Source organism: Podarcis tiliguerta (genome assembly GCF_965153285.1).
Source record: "Podarcis tiliguerta genome assembly, chromosome: 2".
NCBI lineage: Eukaryota > Metazoa > Chordata > Lepidosauria > Squamata > Lacertidae > Podarcis > Podarcis tiliguerta.
In genome coordinates, this window is record NC_139535.1 from 93,222,447 (window position 1) to 93,243,062 (window position 20,616).

The 20,616-nt window shown below is 46.4% G+C and overlaps 2 protein-coding genes across 6 annotated transcripts in view; both read left to right on the top strand.

Moving 5' to 3' along the window:
• CCDC40 (coiled-coil domain 40 molecular ruler complex subunit) overlaps positions 1-3,436 on the top strand; it is a 169,547-nt gene extending 166,111 nt beyond the window's left edge. For all 5 annotated transcript variants that reach the window (XM_083430252.1, XM_083430253.1, XM_083430249.1 and 2 more), the window contains 3 exons: positions 371-559; positions 2,488-2,646; positions 3,114-3,436. In XM_083430252.1, the coding sequence (XP_083286378.1) occupies positions 371-559; positions 2,488-2,646; positions 3,114-3,359 (594 nt within the window). In that variant the 3' untranslated portion in view covers positions 3,360-3,436. The remainder of the gene's footprint in view (positions 1-370; positions 560-2,487; positions 2,647-3,113) is intronic.
• A 2,921-nt stretch (positions 3,437-6,357) lies between these two features.
• GAA (alpha glucosidase) overlaps positions 6,358-20,616 on the top strand; it is a 28,332-nt gene continuing 14,073 nt past the window's right edge. Inside the window, exons 1-6 of the mRNA XM_083430259.1 lie at positions 6,358-6,467; positions 12,432-13,026; positions 13,621-13,766; positions 16,582-16,747; positions 18,070-18,166; positions 19,472-19,591. Of these exons, the coding sequence (XP_083286385.1) occupies positions 12,499-13,026; positions 13,621-13,766; positions 16,582-16,747; positions 18,070-18,166; positions 19,472-19,591 (1,057 nt within the window). The 5' untranslated portion in view covers positions 6,358-6,467; positions 12,432-12,498. The remainder of the gene's footprint in view (positions 6,468-12,431; positions 13,027-13,620; positions 13,767-16,581; positions 16,748-18,069; positions 18,167-19,471; positions 19,592-20,616) is intronic.

Here is a 20,616-nt window from a genome sequence, read left to right on the forward strand (position 1 = left end):
GCCCTTGGATAACAGAGGCACTGCGATCCACTGCATTTCATATTGGAGTGTTGTTCCCTAGCTCCTATCTCATGGCATTCTGCAGCCAATAGCTGAGATTCTTTGAAAACTGTAACCATTCTAAAGCCTTTTGCCGAATGCACAAATCAACACTGTGCTCCAGTTCCTCGGACTTTGGGGAAAATTCTGTGCTTTAAGTGTATGGTGTGTATGCAACCTACATTGTACAAACCTTAGGACTGTTGATGCTCATGTGTTCGCTGTGCCCCGTCTGATAGCTAAAATGCAAGGCATAGAAGAGTGGCATCTGCCTCATGTGTGACTTTGAGGTGTATCCAGTAGGTTTGCCTCTCTCTCTCCTGCATTGTAGGTAAGGTACCAGCAGCTGATGAAGCAACAGGAGAAGCTCATGCGAGATATGGAGGCAGCGGTTGCCCGCCGAGAGTCCATTGTGATTCGTGGAGAGGCGCAGAAGAAAATGAGTAGCAAAGTGTTCACCAAGGGCGATTTCCATTACAAGAAGCTGGAGCTAAAGAAAAAGATCAAAGAGACCCAGAAGGTCAGGAAATAAAGACAGATGGCAATAGCTCAGTAAGGCCATGTAGAAGGGATATTCTAATCACTTTTTATTTATTTTTTTCCTTTATATGCTACTAGGAAACTGCTCAAAAGTATATTAAAAAATCGGACTCTTATCTGACCAGCTCATTTTTGTACAGTGTGTCTCCAAAATAGCAAAAAGAGCTGGTGCAGTTTACACCTTATCCTGGGTCCTTTTCCTAGTTATTTAGTGTTCTACTTCCAGACTTCCTAGGATAGAAGTCAGTGTCTTATTAAAGAGGTCCCAGCCTTCTAATGTCCCTTGGACATTAGACAAACATCTTAAAACATCCCTCTGCATGGCTGCTACCATGGCCTGCCATTGCTCTAGTGGGCCCCTGAACATAATATGAGATAATGTTGGGCTCCTGTTCGTGAGGAATTAGGCTTAGGTAGGAACAGCAACTCTACAAAGAAGCAGCCAGGATCTTCCCAAATCCAAAAGACTTGAGATGTAGCATCTTCAGCCCACTTGCAAAGGATAGCAGCACTAGCTAGTCTTACCTGATCACATTCTCCCATCTCAGCCCATGTTAAAAGCTGCAGCTCTTCATTAAAAACAGTAGGAAGATGGTATTATATAGCTTAATAATAGTCTCAGCTGTAGACTCTAACATATACTGTACATATACTGAATCTCACAGATTGCTTTATTGAAACAACCAAATCCCTAAGTTATTCTGTATTATTAGTTGCCCTGACAGCAAACTAAATCAGCACTTCAAATGTTGTATAAACTTTGCCTTGTTCCTGCCTTTCACAAATAATTAACCTTCTGAAATGAAATGCTAGACAGAACAGGAAACGTCAATTCTTACTAAGTTGATATAAAGAGAGCAGAATAGAAAATAGCAAGACCCTCAAGTTTGCCTGCCCTACAAGTGCAGAATCTCGGAACAAAATCTAATTTAACAACCTTCCTGGTCCACAGCAGGCAGTTTGAAATATACATTTATTCCACACTAGGATCTCCTAGCAAGGGTTGCTTTCCTGTAATCAGCTGGAAGTTGAACTGAAACACCACACAGTATAATACTGTATTATCCACCAGTGCCCATGACAAATATCTTTCTTTAGTGTATACTCAGATGTAAGTCCTGTTCAGCAAAAACAAACAAACAAACACCTCCTGCAGCTTTAATTAGAAACTCCCCCTTGTGCTTCTGCCTTCTTATTGCTTCCTGTTCAGTATGGCAGCAGCATTACTGATGAGTAGCTTCTAAACCCTTAATCAGCTCTTAATCAGTTCCAGGATGCATCATCTTTATTCTCAATAAAAACTGAGTGAACAGAGGATGGCAAAACAACTAGTATGAAAGCGACCAGAGACTGCTAAATGCCTTCCTGAAGTTGCCAGCTCCAAGCCCAAAAAGGACCTATCGAGAAAGAAAATATTAGAGCCTTTTCTTCTGCAGTTCAAAGAACCTTTTCAAAATATGGTTTAAAATGCAATGAACTAGAACAGCAACACAATTGGACAGATCCCATGAAGAGACTGTCAATAGAAGGTCCCCCAGATTCCTGCTGGCCAGATGGCAATTAGGAACACCTGCGTTTTCATTGCTTTTGTATGCTAAGGGAAGGAAGAGCTTGAAATATGAGACATTTCCTCCGTTCCATGTTTATGTGCGCCATTACCTATTAAGCATGGCATGAGATTTTACCCTGCTGCAAGACGTATGGATTCTCATCAGCTATCCTGTCTGCACCCATGTATCAAAGCTTCTTGTGACAGTGTACATGCATTTTCCTACGTTAGAATAGCCACCGTTTAATAAAAATGTAATGCATGATGCTACCCCAAGATAGTCTCTTACAAGACTACCTGGCATGGGAGTTGGCACTGAAAGGCATAGAGTGTTTCCCCCTCTGCTTCTCTCCCTTTAGAATGCTGAGGAGTGCAACAAAACCATCTTTGAACTTGAGAATTCCCAGGTGAGCCTCGCTACTTCACTTCAGGAGAAGCAGAACAACATCTCCCTCTTGAACACGGAATTTAATAAGCTTGAGACAGAGGTGGATCATCTGCAGGAGAAGAAACGGCAGGTGAGCAGAACAGGGCTTCTCTGTAGCACATTTTCCAGCTTCTTCTGGAAAGTTTGCTGACCCCTGACTTATAGCGTACAAAGTGCATTTTCCTTTACTCTTACAACAACCTATGGGTTAGCTTAGGCTAACACACACTCCAAGTCCATCTTTGAGCTACATGACTGGCCAGGGATTTGAAGCAGGGCTTATTGCATTTAAACCCAACATTCTGTCCACCAAAATACATTAGCCCTATGCAGGTATAATAATGCACGCATTCACTTTTGGAACTCCCTTGCAGTGCCCACCATGTTGTTTCACTGTCCCCCGCACTTGGGGACCTTGTCTATTAAAGACTAGGTCTCTGATCGTCAGAAGGAACAGATCTTTGGGAAGCAGTTCTTCCCAACCTCAAGCACCCATTCACTGTTGCCTTGCCTGTAGACTTTTGTTTCTTATAACGTATTTGATGTTGCTTTTCTAAGAACCTTGCAGATATTGTGGCCAACCAGGGGCGCCTGAAGCACCTGCGGTCAGTGAAGGAAGGACGCTACCACCCAGTTTGCCGCGCTGAGTTAATGGTCCGCATCGAAAGGCAGAAGCTGGAGGAGCGACTTCACAGCGTTCACGTCATCCTCCATCAAATCGGGCAGGAGCATCCTCAGCACAAGCCGGCATTGAAGTTGCTCATCCAAAGCCTAAGCCATAGGCTGGGTACCCCAACAGTATAGTAGCAGGGGGCGGGGAAACGAAGACTGAAACGTTTACATATTGGATATTTCACAAATAAAAATGTTTTTGAGAATGATTTGGAACAATTGTTGCTCATCATTTAGTGGATAGTTAAACATGAAAGAGCAAAGATGGTCAATGTGGCAATAAATAAATAGAAGCATGTCAGTCTTGAATTCTTTAATTTTTGCTCTTACTTTTCTTTCCGTTCTGGAACAGCAGGCTGTTAAGGATCAGTTTACTGTCCGTAGACTTAGGTTACTGAGGACAGAAAATCTGTCATTAATCTATGGCATAGGCAGCTAGTGTGGTGCCCTCTTAGTGCTGATGGATTCCAACTCCTACGAGCCCCAGCCAGCATGGGCAATAGGGATGAGGTGAGTTGGAATCCAGCAGCAGCTGAAGGCCCACAGGTTCCTGATCTATGTTCTAAACCCTTAATATACTAAAGGAGAGTTGCAGAATTTGGGTCCCATAATTTTTCTGCTGATCAGGTTACTTAAAATGGACTACCATCAGGCTGCAAAGATAGCAAGTCACACTATAAAAAGTTTTCTTCCTCATTTTTAATACACAGGTATTTATATTTGTTTTGCTTCCCTTGGTTGAGTTTATTTTCCCCCTATATTGTATCCTAAGAGGGTATTTAGGTTTGGAGAAGCTAAACAGACTGTGCTACTTCTTTTATAAAAACAATTTAAAGGAACGGATCATGCTATCCAGGGCCCTATTTACTCATCTCCAGATTATCTTCTCTACAGTGTTCCAACTTAAAACAGAACACCAGAACTGAAAGCATTTTCCCACTTATACCCAATTGTAGAGCGGCTTATCAAAACCCACTTCCAAAAATTATCTGATTGCAGGTGTGGTAGGGAATGTGCTAGAACAATGTCTTGCCTCAGCAAGAGAGCCAATAAACAAACTTAATCCAAACGATACTGAGGCACTGTTAGTCGGTACCGGTAGTTCCCTAGACCAGATAGATTAGGAGGTAGCCTCCTCTGAGAGAGGTTACCCTTCCTCTGAAGGAACAGGTGCATAGTTTAGGGGATACTAGTGGACTGAGGCCCAAGTGGTGCAGGGTGTCTTCTACCAACTTTAATACTATAGGCCAACTAAGGCCCAGGGGCCAGATCCAGCCCAATCGCCTTCTAAATCCAGCCCGCAGATCATCAGGGAATCAGCATGTTTTTACATGAGTAGAATGTGTGACCATAAAGAAGGCTGATGGCCGAAGAATTGATGCTTTTGAATTATGGTGCTGGAGGAGACTCTTGAGAGTCCCATGGGCTGCAAGAAGATCAAACCTCTCCATTCTGAAGGATATCAGCCCTAAGTGCTCACTGGAAGGACAGATCATGAAGCTGAGGCTCCAGTACTTTGGCCACCACATGAGAAGAGAAGACTCCCTGGAAAAGACCCTGATGTTGGAAAAGATGGAGGGCACAAGGAGAAGGGAACGACAGAGGACGAGATGGTTGGACAGTGTTCTCGAAGCTACCAGCATGAGTTTGACCAAACTGGGGGAGGCAGTGGAAGACAGGAGTGCCTGGCGGGCTCTGGTCCATGGGGTCACGAAGAGTCAGACATGACTAAACGACTAAACAACAAAAGAATGTGTTGGGTTATTTGTGGGGCATAGGAATTTGTTCACCCCCCCCCCCTTCAAAATATAGTCCAGCCCCCCACAAGGTCTGAGGGACAGTGGACCGGCCCCCTGCTGAAAAAGTTTGCTGACCCCTGCTATAGGCACTCAGCTAGGGGTATTTTCTTTTCTTTTTTGCTAAAGTGTTGGTTCAGAGTTTTATACTGTATGTGAACACCCTTCACAAAAACACACACTGTGTATTTTCTACCTTGTCATCCATTTGGGGTACAAAATGTGTGGCTGAAACAGCTTTTCGTTGTAGAAAAAAATATGCTAGTTCTGCAAGCACACCTGTATACTGTCCAGTGTGAACCTCCAGCCTGCTGCCCAAATTTGACTATCATCAGGCCCATTCCACCAAGTGTGCCTACCAGCTCTGCACCAGTTGTTATATGACATATACAGTAGAATACCAGATGTGGGACAGGCAAGGGCAGGGCTTGGCCCAAAGGCGCTTTGCAGGCACTGTTGATTGGCAGCACCTGCAAAGCCTCTCTCCCAGCGCATCTCCCAGGGCTTCAGGAGAGCTGCATCAAGGTGGCAAAGTGATGTACCCTTCCTTATCCACCAAATCTACGCTTCAGGTAAGTCCAGGCTTCCTCAACCTCGACCCTCCAGATGTTTTGAGACTACAATTCCCAGCATCCTTGACCACTGGTCCTGCTAGCTAGGGATCATGGGAGCTGTAGGCCAAAAACATCTGGAGGGCCAAGGTTGAGAAAGCCTGGGTAAGACTAATCGTCCCTTTTGAACACCACTTCCCAAACCGGCAGCAACAAGTAGCAAGTGCACGCACGCGAGGAGGCAGACTAAAAACTTGCGAACATTCTCAATGCTTGTACAGGGTTTAATTACAGGATTGGTGCTCCCTCCCCCCCCCCCCCGCAAAAAAGGTAATTTGTCACAGCTCGTCAATGAGGAAGAAGCTCATCGCTTGCTAATAGGAATGAGTATCCAAGCGTCCGCATTATTATAACTACTCCGAAAGGGCATAACATGTTCCCTCTTCAGGACACGCACCTTCCGACTAAATGAATCTCTCTAGGTCTAGAAGATACCAAAGTTCAGGAGCGGCCTCGATCATTTCCTATCAAATTTTTCTTGCTTATTTTTGTTCCCCAGCGTGGTGGCTGTGTGTGCGTGTTCGAGGTTGAAGTTCTACACAGTCTGATGAATTCGGGTACAAATCCGAATCCATATTTTCCCTGAGAAAAGTATTTTGAATCCAGGGGAATCTTTCCCCATGACGCTATATGATGCCTCAAGTAACAACAACAGACTCTTCCCCCACTTTAGTCTACGGAGCTTGCTTGCTTCAAGAAAACCCGAAAGACAAACTAGGGGGAAGTCACATGATCAACTGCTCACGTGACTGTCCTGATTTCCCCCACCCACCCGGAATATTCTTGGACTCGAGTACTGTATGTGGCTGGCTGACGGCGTTTCTGAGCCGGCGGTGAGTGAAGTTTTGCAGGGGGAAATGGTCAGGATATATTTGAGTGTCCCTCACCCCGTTCTGCAAGCCTGGTAGAGTAAGCTATTGAGTCAAAGGATTTTATATCTGTATTATTATTGTCTATATTTGCATTAGGGTAAAGTAACTGCCTTTTGGTTTCAGGGGGTACAGCTACTATTGGTTCATTTAAACTGCTGTATTTGGATCCTCTGTCTTATTGGTTTCCTCCAAAAGGCAGGACTGTGATTGCCTGATATTGTTCCCTCCAAAATGTATCCTTTCTAGCTAGTCCCCTGTCCCTATAAATGTAGCTTTCCCCTCCTCAGTCTTCAGTCTTGTTTGCTGTAATAAAGAAGTGTTACTAGAGAACTGTCTCCAGCAGATTATGTCAAGAGAGCTGAAATCACAAACCCCACGTCACAACAACTGGCGACGAAGGTGGGATCCGGAATGCTGAGGAGCGGTTAAACGCAGCCCTGCCTCAGAGTCCGGATTGCAGCTAAGAACAAGACTCACTGGCCAGCTGAGAAGACGACCCTGCCACAGGACAATGGAGAGTCCAAGGGTATTGGAGCCCTTCCAGCCATCAGAGCCCCACACGTGGGAAGACTACGTCGAACGCTTCGAGTTCTTCGCAGTGGCTCAAGGGATCACCGATGCCAGCAAAAGAAGGGCCACATTCCTGAGCTACTGTGGGCCTGAGACCTTCAAGCTGGCCAAGGCATTGCTTGCTCCAGCGAAGCTAAGTGAGACATCTCTCAAAGATATTCTTGCCTGCCTAACAAGCCATTTGGCGCCTACTGAGACCAAGATGGCCCGGCGGATGGAGTTTCATGAGAGGCAGCAGCGTGCTGGGGAGTCTGTATCTGCATTTCTAGCTGAACTGCGGAAGCTCGCTCAGCACTGCGACTTCCAAAATCTGGAAGAGACTCTCCTGGATCGGTTTATCGGTGGTCTGAGCAGCAAGAAAGCCAGAAGACGCATCGTGGCTAAAGAAGAGGTTACCCTTGCTTCAGCCTTGAAGGAGGCCACCGCCACGGAGAATTATGAAAGAGAGGAGCTTGATGCCAGTCGCAAGGCCCCTAAGCCACAGATAGAAGTTGCGCATGCCATGGACGAGCTAGAGGCTACTCCGAGCCAGAGCCCAGTCCGTGGGGTCGAGTCAGTGCGTCAGGCCTGCACAGTGCACAAAGATCACCGAGGCAGGTGTCCAGGTTGTGGCGGAAACCATGAGCGGAAGAGTTGTCGTTTCCGGGATGCTATGTGCCGGACGTGCGGGAAGACAGGTCACATCGCCAGGGTCTGTAGATCGGCGGCGTTGGGAGCGACAGGAACACCTAGACTGGAGCATCGCAGACCGCCCACAGCAACCCATTTTCTAAAGGACTGCCACTATGTAACGGAGATCAACGGGAGGGTCGTGCAGTTCCCAGCGCAAGGCAAGGCACACGTCAAGGTGAAGATTGAGGGTCAGCAGTGCGACATGGAGGTGGACTCCGGATCTGGATTCACTATCGTGTCGGACCAGACCGCGAGGACATTCTTCCCCAGGGGTAAGTTGCCCCCTCTGGAGCCCTTCCCGGCAACCTTGCAGTCATACTCAGCGGGCCGCATCCATGTTATGGGAATGTGTGCCGTGAGAGTTCAGTTCCGGGACAAACAGGCTGTACTCAAACTGGTGATTGCGAAGGGCAGTCGCCCCAGTCTCCTGGGCACTGACTGGTTCCCCGCCCTGGGACTGAGTATATCAGGGCTTAATTCAATCCAAACCTGCCCTGAGATGAGCGAGGCATTATGCAAAGAGTTTGCTGGTCTCTTTAATGGAAAACTGGGTTGTTATAAAGGGCCCCCAGTTGACTTCGAGTTGGACCCTGGGGTGGCCCCAATCCGACTCAAACCAAGGCGAGTGCCATTTGCACTGCAACCCAAGATCGAAGCAGAGCTGGATAAATTGGTCAAGCAGGGAGTTCTCTCACCCGTGGACTCTGCTAAGTGGGAGACTCCAATCGTCACGCCCCTTAAAGCAAATGGGGAAGTCAGGATCTGTGCAGATTACAAATGTACTATCAATAAGGCACTCAGGGGAAACTCATACCCCATTCCAGTCGTATCACATCTGTTGGCTAAACTGGCTGGGGGCAAGGTGTTTGCCAAAATTGACCTGGCACAAGCCTACCAACAGCTGCCAGTAACCCCACAATCAGCGGAAGCACAGACTATTGTCACACATAAAGGGGCGTTCAGAGTTAACAGATTACAATTTGGAGTTTGTGTGGCCCCAGGGATTTTTCAAGGGCTCATGGAACGCCTGTTAAGAGGTCTGCCGGGGGTCTTGCCATTTTTTGATGACGTTTTGATTGCTGGAAAAGACCCACAGGAACTGGTTGCGCGTGTCCGTGCAGTGTTGCTCAAGTTCAAGGAGGTGGGGTTGCAACTGAAAAAGGAAAAATGCAGCTTTGGGGTGCCAGCTGTGGATTTCTTGGGGTTTAAAATTGATGCATCAGGCATCCACCCCACAGATGCTAAGATTAAGGCCATCATCGAGGCACCACGACCACAGAACAAGACGGAGTTGCAGTCATTCCTGGGACTTATTAACTTTTATCATTCGTTCTTACCCCATAAAGCTTCGGTAGCTGAACCATTACATAGACTGTTGCAGAAAAAGAATGTGTGGCGATGGGGGCAGGGGCAGCAGAAGGCTTTTGACTCCTTGCGAAGAATGCTGAGTAGCGGGAGCGTCCTTGCTCATTATGATGAGTCAAAGCCGCTGGTCCTGGCATGTGATGCCTCTCAATACGGCCTGGGGGCGGTGCTGAGTCATAGGGAACTGGATGGGTCGGAAAAGCCCATCTCTTTCTATTCCCGTACGTTGTCGCCCACGGAGCGCAACTATGCTCAAATTGACAAAGAGGCGCTTGCAATTGTGGCAGGAATCAAAAAGTTCCATGATTATGTGTACGGTCGCCATTTCTCCATTGAAACGGACCACAAACCACTGTTAGGGTTGTTCAACCCGAACAAACAAACGCCACAAATTCTCTCCCCCAGAATGTTGCGTTGGTCTATATTCCTGAACGGGTTCCAGTACACCTTGACCCATGTGCCGGGGAAACGGTTGTGCCACGCTGATGCGCTGAGTCGATTGCCCCTTCCTGGCGGGAGCAATGAGGATCCCGCTCCAGCGGAGCACATAATGATGCTGGAAACACTTCCGGGGGCTCCTGTAACGGCTACTGATATAGCTGAGAAAACGAGGAAAGATGCTGTTCTCTCCCGTGTGCTCACTTGGGTGGGGAGGGGGTGGCCAGGTGGTCCGCATGAAGACAAATTCAGGCCTTATGCGACAAGGCAGCACGAGTTGTCCATGCATAAGGGTTGTCTCCTGTGGGGAGATAGGGTGATCATCCCAGCACCACTGAGAAACAGGGTGCTTGAGACGCTTCACATGGGACACCCGGGAATGGTCAGGATGAAGTCGCTAGCCCGATGTTATGTGTGGTGGCCTGGAATGGACCAGAACATAGAACAATGGGTACGAACATGTAAGGCATGCCAAGAGGTGCGGCCAGAAGTGGCCAGAGCACCAGTTCACTGGTGGGAGCAGTCCAGATCTCCCTGGAGCCGGCTGCACTTAGATTTTGCTGGGCCATTCCAGGGGAAGGTCTTTTTGGTTGTCGTCGATGCATATTCCAAATGGTTAGAAGTGGCGATGGTCCCTAGCATGGCATCAGCTGCCGTAATCAAGGTGTTGAGGCAGCTGTTTGCAACCCACGGGTTACCTGAGACCATTGTATCAGATAATGGGGCAGCTTTTGTATCCCAAGAATTCAGGGCATTCTTGGCTGATAACTTCATAAGAGGGGTCACATCCGCGCCCTTTCACCCATCCTCCAATGGGCAGGCTGAGCGCATGGTAAGAACAGCCAAAGAATCCATTGCGCGCTTAATGGAGGGTAACTGGTCAGCTCGCATCGCGCGAATGTTATTTTTGCAGCATGCGACGCCGTGTACTGCGACGGGCAAGTCGCCAGCTGAGCTGCTCTTGGGTAGAAGACTGGTAACGGTGCTGGATTATGTCCACCCGGATAAAATGCCAAACCATAATTCAAGAGCAACCCCCCAGGCTGAGACTGACACAACAAGGTATCTCGCCCCTGAAGATCTGGTCTGGGTGAGGAACTATTCACGAGGTTCGCGGTGGGTGGCTGGTGTGGTCACCCGGGCTAGTGGACCTGTGTCCTATTATGTAACCTTGGAAAATGGGCAAGTTTGGAAGAGACATATAGATCAGCTGAGGCGCCGGGCGCTCAGCAGGGAGGAGTCAGATAATTCATCCCTGGCTAACGACGCAGAGCTGCAAGACCAGAGTGAAAATGGCCCAGAGGTGCAGTCACCAGGGGCTTCAGCAAATGAACCAGGGTCTGCTAGTCCTCATGATGACGAGGTACAGGTAGGGAACCCTGAGATGTCTGGGACTCCATCTGTTCCTGAGGAAACCCCTATAGCAGCCCCTCTACCACAGGTAACACCCAATCCAGAACCGGCAACGCCTGTTGTCAGGAGATCAAGTAGAAGTTGTAGGACCCCACAGTACCTGAGAGATTACGTCTGCTGTGCTCACTAGGGGGGGAGGGGTGTTGTGTATTGAGTCAAAGGATTTTATATCTGTATTATTATTGTCTATATTTGCATTAGGGTAAAGTAACTGCCTTTTGGTTTCAGGGGGTACAGCTACTATTGGTTCATTTAAACTGCTGTATTTGGATCCTCTGTCTTATTGGTTTCCTCCAAAAGGCAGGACTGTGATTGCCTGATATTGTTCCCTCCAAAATGTATCCTTTCTAGCTAGTCCCCTGTCCCTATAAATGTAGCTTTCCCCTCCTCAGTCTTCAGTCTTGTTTGCTGTAATAAAGAAGTGTTACTAGAGAACTGTCTCCAGCAGATTATGTCAAGAGAGCTGAAATCACAAACCCCACGTCACAACATGTCCCTCACCCCGTTCTGCAAGCCTGGTAGAGTAAGCTGAAGAATCTTATTCGGAGATCAAGCACTGTGAGGTTTTCAAGGGTTCCTGTAATTTTTATTACATAAAAAGCAAAGTTAGCAGTGTTGACTCATGAGGAAAATTCCGAAGTCGGTATTTTATTAATTACGCAGTCACCATTTTTCATGTTATTTGCAGGATTCCCGTGCCTTTAACTGCCCCCCCCCAAAACCTGGGAAAACGTGCCTCCTTTCACTGTATAATAGCAGTACTGTATATGCTATTAAAAGCCACACCTTCTGTTTTTCTGCCTGCTGCAGAGCTCTTAGGCACGGAATCTTGCCAGAAAACAGGTAGTATTTGGGACTGTGATAGTTCCCATATAGAATTGTACCCCATTTTCTCCAGAGAAAAAAAGAAGGGAGCATAGGACTTAATCACAGGCAGAATGGAGTCCACCAAACTAGAATGAATGCATGGGCGTAGCCAGGATTTTTGGGGTGGGGTGGGGCAGGACCTCAGGTTTCTATGGATTTTTATTGATTGAGGGGAGGCTGCTGGCCCCTGCCCCCCCCCCCCGCCACACCCCATAGCTGTCAACTTTTTTAACGGGAAATTCCTTTATTCCGAATAGGATTCCTAGCAAGAAAAGGGAAACGTTGACAGCTATGTTACACCCATGAATGAATGCTCCATTTAAACCCAAATCCATCAATGTGAGTAGTCTAGTGAACCCTCAAAGGGGTGTCAGGGGGCCCATTAAGTTTGGAAGCAGCATTAGGCAGACCGGGGTGGGGGTGGGGTAGGCAGGAATGCACTCTGGCTATTGTATAGAACTGACTTGCTGGGTACTTAAGTCAGATAAAGCTAATGAATGCCAAGAAGCAGACTGGGAACTTTTGACTACACAATAGGACTCTTGGGCAATGCAGCCTGCAGAAAGTCTTAAGTTCCTTGTCTTGCATGTTCTCCCGCAGGTGGATGCCTTAACCAATCCTATGCCGGCTGAGGAGGGCACACCTGCCTGTCTCCTGAAAGTCCGCTATGCCACTGACGGAGAAGCCTAAGTGGAAGGGTCTCTGCATGATTCTGTGGGCTTCTGGCATCACAGCTGCAACTGTTATACTTGGTGTTTCTGGGGTCCATGATAACTTGAGCCCTGGAGCTGCTCCAGAAGCAGCGAGTGCCTGCAGAGATCATAATAAATGCAGGGACGTGAAACGGAAACCCATAGAACGACCGGAATTCCCCAGAGGGTTCATCGCGCAGCCACAGTGCAACGTTCCTCCAGACAGCCGCTTTGACTGTGCTCCAGAGAAGCTGCTCTCTCAAGAAGAATGCCAGGCCCGGGGCTGTTGTTATGTCCCTGTTTTGCCCAAGGGCCCTGCTATTTTGCAGCCGTGGTGCTTCTTCCCTCCTAGCTACCCTAGTTACAAGCTAGCAAACCTGACCACCACTGAAAGTGGCTACACTGCCCGCTTGACCCGCGGTGTGCCCAGTTTCATGCCGGACGACATAATGACCTTGCAGCTGGATGTGATCTTTGAGACGGAGGGCAGGCTTCACTTCACGGTGAGTAGGGAATGTGCCTATTTCATTTCATTTGTATACTGCTCATCAAGAAAAAAATATCTTCACAGAGCAACTTGTAAGTTGCATATTATACATGCAATAAGATGTAATTAAAAACACACACGCCCAAATAGCACAAAAATCTCAGTGTAATATTTCAAAACAACATCAAAAACCAAGTGGGCCTATAGTGCTCCAGGAGAATATACAATGATCAAAATCAGGTGAAAATTGGGGTGTTTTGCTACTTGGATCAAATCAGTGGCTAAGGAATGTAATAAATCGGTACTGTATATAAAGTCAAATATTTTGCTAATTGAATTGGGGCTGGAGGGATGAGTTGTTTCATGAAAAACACCTGGTTCCTTTGACTCATACTCTGACCATGACATGCCCACTCCAAAATTCATGAATGATCTTTTCCCACCCCCTACTTCTCTCAAGTAATTTCACTATAGATGCTAAGTTCCTGACAGCCTGGCTAGACTTCTCTGATTTGCACCATCTCTATTTGTGATTCAGGAATCTCTTCATAGGCTCACTATGGCTTAAGTCAACTCTGTAATGATGTTTCTATTGTCTTCTCCAACACAGCTTAAGGATCCAGTTAACAAGCGCTATGAAGTCCCTTTAGAGACCCCAAAAACGAGCAACCGGGCATCCTCAACACTGTATTCTGTACAGTTCTCTGATGATCCCTTTGGCCTTGTTGTTGTCCGAAAATCCAGTGGGCAGGTTCTGTAAGTTACTCCTGATTTTCTTTACCCAAATCTTCTCCTTCTGTCTGCTTGCTGCCAAGAGCATCAGTCAAACAGAGCCTGAAAAGCTATATGAAAATAACAGAGGAATGAGAGCATGTGGGGGTGAAGGCAGTTGACCTGTCTGAGACCCATGTTGTAGCTAATATATTCCAGGGATAGAATTCATCATCATGCTCTTTCAGTCGTTCCATCTGTACAAGCATTTGAGCTTGCCAGACAGAACGATCCCTCCTCTCCCCACCACATAGTGTCATCTGAAGGGAAAGAGAAATAAAAAATACCAGCCGACAGGAAAACCAGTTATGCTATGAGCAAGGGCACGAGCGGAACTAACCCGTTAACCAGAGGCCTTGGAAAAGATAAGAAAGTGGTGATGGAGAGTAGGATGGTCCTGACCTAACAACCAGAGGCCTTGGGAAAAGTGATGCAACCTCAAGTTATGGGCGTGATTACTAGGGAGGGGTTGATGATTCTCACGTGATAAGCCAGATTAATAAATAACCGGGTATAAAATGCACTTCCATGTTGACGAGAAATATTTCAGGTAATGGCTGAATGTAAGATTATGGTGGGTAGTGATTAGTGGAGATCCATGAGTGTTTACAACCCAGACAAGAATTTCAAAAAGAATGGGGGAAATTCAGAGCATGCTTTAACCAAACAGTGCCCCAAAATATATACCTGGACTTGTTTTGAATAATTTCTACAGGAGACTTTGCGGTTTTCTAAGTCATAACTAGGAAAAATTGTAATACAAAAGAAACAGTATACCAGTATACAAGAAGTAAATAAGGAGGTCATTTACAGGATAAAGGAAGTCTTTTATTTTTATGTTTGTTTTCTTTATGTAAGGGGATAGGAGTTTAATTTTGATAATTAAATTGTCAATGGTGTTGTTGTTTGTATGTATGAGTTGTTGTGGACTATGTTGTACATAAATTATATTTAATAGTCGTATGGTATAGAATATTATGCACAATAAACAGTTATGTATTATGTAAAATTATAGGTACTAGTATATTCAAGGATATTCATGGGGTAAATTATGAATGCCTAATTAAACATATGTGTATTATGTTTAATATATAGGATAATGTACATATTATTTCATGGGGTAAATCAGTTAATGCACTGTATACGTAATAGTATTAAGATCATACTCGACCCCCAATTTCAGGGGTCACACAGGGGTAGGGGGCTCACCCTGATGCACAAGCAGAAGGCTTCCACTGACAGGCTGCCCCCAGGGCCATTTGCCATACTACGTACGAGCAATCCAGGGTGTATACCCAAGAATCTACCTAAGGTGGCACTTCAGACATTACCAACTCTCTGATGTGTGTGCCTGGCTGATGTGTGTTTTTCCAGACATGAATTGGAGTCATTTGCACATAACTTGATATCTGAAAATGTAGTCTCTTTTAAGTGTGCACCTTAAGCAAATACTGTTATGAGAAGCAGCCTCCAGTGGTTAGAGCTCTTTGTAGTACAGTGGTGCCTCGCAAGACGAAAAGAATCCGTTCTGCGAGTCTCTTCATCTAGCGGTTTTTTTGTCTTGCGAAGCAACCCTATTAGCGGATTAGCGGCTATTAAGGCTATTAGCAGCTTAGTGCCTTAGGAAAAGGGGGTGGGGAGCGAAAAAAAATCGCAAGAATCGCAAGACATTTTCGTCTTGCGAAGCAAGCCCATAGAGAAATTCGTCCTGCGAAGCACATTGAAAAATGGAAAACCCTTTCGTCTAGCGGGTTTTCCGTCTTGTGAGGCATTCGTCTTGCGGGGCACCACTGTATTTATAACCCTGGCTAAAGCACTTCCTCTTTTTGACCTTCTGCTTTTCTGGTGAGAAAGAGCTTGAAAGGTCCTTTTCTGCATTCAGGGTATGTAGTGACATTATTCACAGGTGTGCTAGGGCAGCGGGAACCAGAGAAATGCTAAAGTGGAATTGCCAAGAGCTTGACCTACACTCGAGTAGGACCCTGGCAGAGACACATGCCCGACTGGCATGTTCTCTCCCTCCTGGTCGACCGGGAGCTTCAAAAGCTTTCTTCAGCCTGAACATCACAGTGACCGATGCCAATAGACATCGGCACACTTAGGGATCGCAGAGTCTTCGCAGCTTGCGTAACAGACCTCAGCAACTCAGCATTTTGGCTAATCTACTTTATTTACATATAAACACACACGGAGCACTGCAACATGGCTCCCTCTCTCTCTAGCATCACACAGCAAAGAGAAAGAACAAAGGACAATAGTCCCACTTCAATTACACAAACATCCTATCTCCGTCACTTCCCACTCTGTGGAGTCAAAACATACACCGTCATGTGAAAGACAACAATCCCATGACTGCAATCACGGAGCAGGAATTCTAACACTTTTTGGCTGGACTCGGTGGTAAAGCATCTGTGTTCCAGGCAGGAGGTCCCTGGTGAAATCACCAACATCTCCAGGTAGGGCTTGGAGACATCTCTGCCTGAAATGGAGGAGAGCCTCTGCCAGTCAGGCAGAAAACACTGAGCTAGGTGGACTTGTATAAGGCAGAGCCTTATGTTCCTAATGTCTGGTTCAGGGGCTTCTTTCTCCTTGTTCTCACAGTGAATTCAGACAAGCAATAGCCTCCTATGGCCAACTGAGCTACACAGTGCTCATGTGCCCTAGCCATGTGGTCAACAAATCCATTGGAAGTTACGTGTGTGGGTGTAGGCTTTGGGAGTGGTTAGTGGAACAGAGATCTAGAAAAGGCAAATTCATTGCAATCTGCTTAGTGGGATTGTCCACTTTCTCCCCCAAATAGGATCAATACCACCGTGGCTCCCCTGTTCTACGCAGACCAGTTCCTGCAAATCTCCACTTCCCTGCCATCGCGCTTCATCTCTGGGCTGGGTGAGCACCAGACCTCGCTCATCCTGAATGTCAATTGGACCAGGGTTACCTTATGGAATCGGGACATAACACCCACAGTAAGTCATGGGGAGTTTCAGGAAGGGCTGGGGGGGGGAGGCTTTAGAAGACTACGTCTCAAAAAGCAGCAACAGCCCAATACAGATTGGGCATGCTCAGAGGCCACACTGCGCTGTGTATCCAGAGGACAGAGGGGAGTAGCATGGGAAATGGCTTGGCTGGAACCCCCAACAGGAGCACTCTACGCCACAACATTTTGTTGCAGTTTATCTTTGTCCCTTCTGTTTTGGAATCCAGTTAAACCTGTCCTTTCCTTCTTCCCGGAGAAGTAGTTCTAGGAAACGAGTTTGGGATTTCCAGCAGAGAATTATCAACACCTCACCTGACTTCAGTACCCAGAATTCTTCAGCAGGTTATAAGTTAGTAGTGTGTATGGAGTTGTGGGCATGCACACCATCATATGCATTGTTAGGACCATTTGCCTGAGGAATGCCTTATCCTCTCATTGACTTCTGATGTGCTTTGTGCAGGAAGGATCATTTGACCTAGTCTGGCAGTGAGGATCTGAAGTATTCTGCTATTGTCCACAGCGTAGATCCATCATTGCACTGCTCTACTAACTAAACCTGGTGTCAAGCTTTGCCTCACCCAGTGGCAGTGAGAAACAGAGAAAACAAATAATAGTGCTTACTAGTGAGTTTATTCAATCATCACAGTGAGAAACAAGGAATGCAGTCTGTCTCCCATTAATGGTGTTGCTCCAATTGAGCTCCTTCCCGTTCCCTTGCTAGTAACAGCACTTTCCCTTATGGTGGCCGACAGAGGCTAATTGTCTCCGAGTCTTTTGCTCTTGTACTCTCAACGATCGCCAGGTTCTGGGAGAAGGGGGGTCAGAAATACTCTCCAATGATAATGTGTCAGCTGTCTGCTCTGATTCACATGTCTCTGTTCACATGTCTCTGATCTGTCACCATCCTCAAATCACTGCTGTAATTCAATACAGTGGTACCTCGGGTTACAGACTCTTCAGGTTACAGACTCCGCAAACCCAGAAATTGTACCTCAGGTTAAGAACTTGCTTCAGGATATAAGAACAGAAATTGTCCTCCGGCGGCGCGGCAGCAGCAGGAGGCCCCATTAGCTAAAGTGGTGCTTCAGGTTAAGAACAGTTTCAGGTTAAGAATGGACCTCCAGAACGAATTAAGTTCTTAACCCGAGGTACCACTGTACTGCCTTCCTCTTCTCTGGAAGCTTCAGGAGAAGGGGGGGGGGGAATGATCTCCACCATTCCTCCTCTATCTTGTCCCCTTCAGTCCAGTCCCTGACACCTGGCTTAGCTGTGTAGTGTAATGTGGACTATGCACTGTTTCTGCATTTTCAGCCCTCTGTCAATCTGTATGGCTCACACCCCTTCTACCTGGCAATGGAAGACGGCGGCTTGGCTCATGGAGTCTTTTTGCTAAACAGCAATGCTATGGGTAGGTATCTCTTTAGAGTGTGTTCTCTGTTCCTTTATATCTACCTCTACAAAGGGCCCTACATCTTGTTTATTTAAAATGCAGGATACTATATATTTAATAGTCATTTTTTCAAGCATTCTATAATGCTTTGGGATTTCCTTTCTTCTTCTTCTTTTTGGAGCTGTGGCAGTTTAGTTTCTTAGCCAACAGTGCAATCCTCGGCATGTGTAAAAGATAAAGGTAAAGGGACCCCTGACCATTAGGTCCAGTCGTGGACGACTTGGGTTGCGGCGCTCATTTCGCTTTATTGATGACTACGCCGTTTCTGGCAAACCAGAGCAGTGCATTGAAACGCCATTTACCTTCCCGACGGAGTGGTACCTCTTTATCTACTTGCACTTTGTCCTTTCAAACTGCTAAGTTGGCAGGAGCTGGGACTGAGCAACGGGAGCTCACCCCGTCACAGGGATTTGAACCGCCGACCTTCTGATCGACAAGCCCTAGGCTCTGTGGTTTAACCCACAGCGCCACCCGCGTCCCTTCAGAGGCAAATTCTATTGTATTCCATGGGACTTACTCCTAGGGAAGCTCCACTGTTCAAGATGTGTTTAAGTTCGCAGCCTGACAAATGTAAGCCTTTCCCTTTAAGACTGATGAATCTATATGTAATATTGTGCATCTGTCCTGATCAAATAAGGTGGTGTAGTGAGTGGGTAACAGCAAACTGATGCTGTCGGCATATTTACAGCCAAAAATACACATCGGGCTGGAGAGGTGAGGGATTTAGCTGCTGGTGCAAGGTGATGGTTGCCTGTAAACCGTGATGGTAAAATTTTGACAGTGTATCTGGGCTCCAAATTGGGAAGTTTTACTGAGCCCCATTTGGGGGGCAAATCTGTATGCATTGTGAAGGTCATCACCCCCCCACTACACTTTAGATTAAACTGCTATAAGGCTATGAATTTAGTAACCTAAATTAACTAAATTAGACTGGTAAAAGTTTCAGGAGGGTGCAATTTAGGGTTTACATACATGCTTTGTTTAATTAATGTTATTCCCCAGTCTAATATCATTCACCATTTATAAATTTATTTATTTTTATTCTGATTTTTTAGTGGTTGCTGAATTTGTAAATTTTCATCATTTATGTGCTTCAGTTTAGATAAAGCCAATTTATTTTATTTTCGGTCTGACTCTGGTCCCTCCCTGCTTATTGCCACTAATTCACTGGATCCACCTTCCTGGAACGAGATTTTGGAATCTATTTTCAGGATGTGCCTTTGGTCTTTGGCCACCATTTCCATGCCTCTTTCTGCCTTTCAGATGTGATCCTGCAGCCCAGTCCAGCCCTAACCTGGAGAACAACTGGTGGTATCCTGGATTTCTACATCTTCCTGGGTCCAGACCCAAAGAGTGTCGTGCGGCAGTACATGGATGTCATTGGTAGGCACTTGCTTTCTTTCTTATGAGAAGCTAGCTAATAATTTGACAAAGTGCCTTCTCTTCCAAAACTGCTCCCATCAAAAATACCACTCTGGTCTGTTGTGGGTCCTGTGAAGCGCTATCAGCAATTTCCAGCTTTGTCCTTAATGACACTGACCAGCACCCAGTGCCATGGCTGCAATAATTCAAGCCTGTCCTTTCTCTGTATAGGCACTCCTCTTTATTTTGAACTTCAGGTAGTGCACTCTTGGTGCTAGAAAGTTATTAAAAGGGGCAACCCCAGTCACCAGTCTAGCTGCCACATTCTGGATTAGTTGCAGTTTCCAGGTCACCTTCAAAGGTAGCCCCACGTAGAGCGTGTTGCAGTAGTCCAAGCGAGAGATAACTAGAGCATGCACCACTCTGGCGAGACAGTCTGCGGGCAGGTAGGGTCTCAGCCTGCGTACCAGGTGGAGCTGGTAAACAGCTGCTCTGGACACAGAATTGACCTGTGCCTCCATGGACAGCTGTGAGTCCAAAATTACTCCCAGGCTGCATACCTGGTTCTTCAGGGGCACAGTTACCCTCCAAAACAGTACTTCTGTCTTGTCAGGATTCAACCTCAATCTGATAGGTGCCATCCAGCTGCCTCCAGGCACTTACACAGGACCTTCACCGCCTTCACTGGTTCCGACTTAAAAGAGAGGTAGAGCTTGTTTAAACCCCCCTGTTGTTGTTTTTTACTGCTAGGAGGGGCAATGTTGCTATAGTTATAGTAATGAGATGTTATTTTGTTGTATGCCATTATAGTTGTTATTACTTTGCTGTTTCATTATTACTGTTATTATGAAATTGTAAATTCCGATGGTTGATTTTGTACCGTTTTGCTGTTGCCCTTCTTCCAAGCCGGGTATAGGGCAGTACATAAATTTATTAATTAAAAATAATCATCATCTGCACACGGGCTTCCCTTTCCCCACATGAATGCACTTCGTTCACTGAAAAATACATAAGGCAGCCCTGGAATATTATGCTTGAGATGCCCA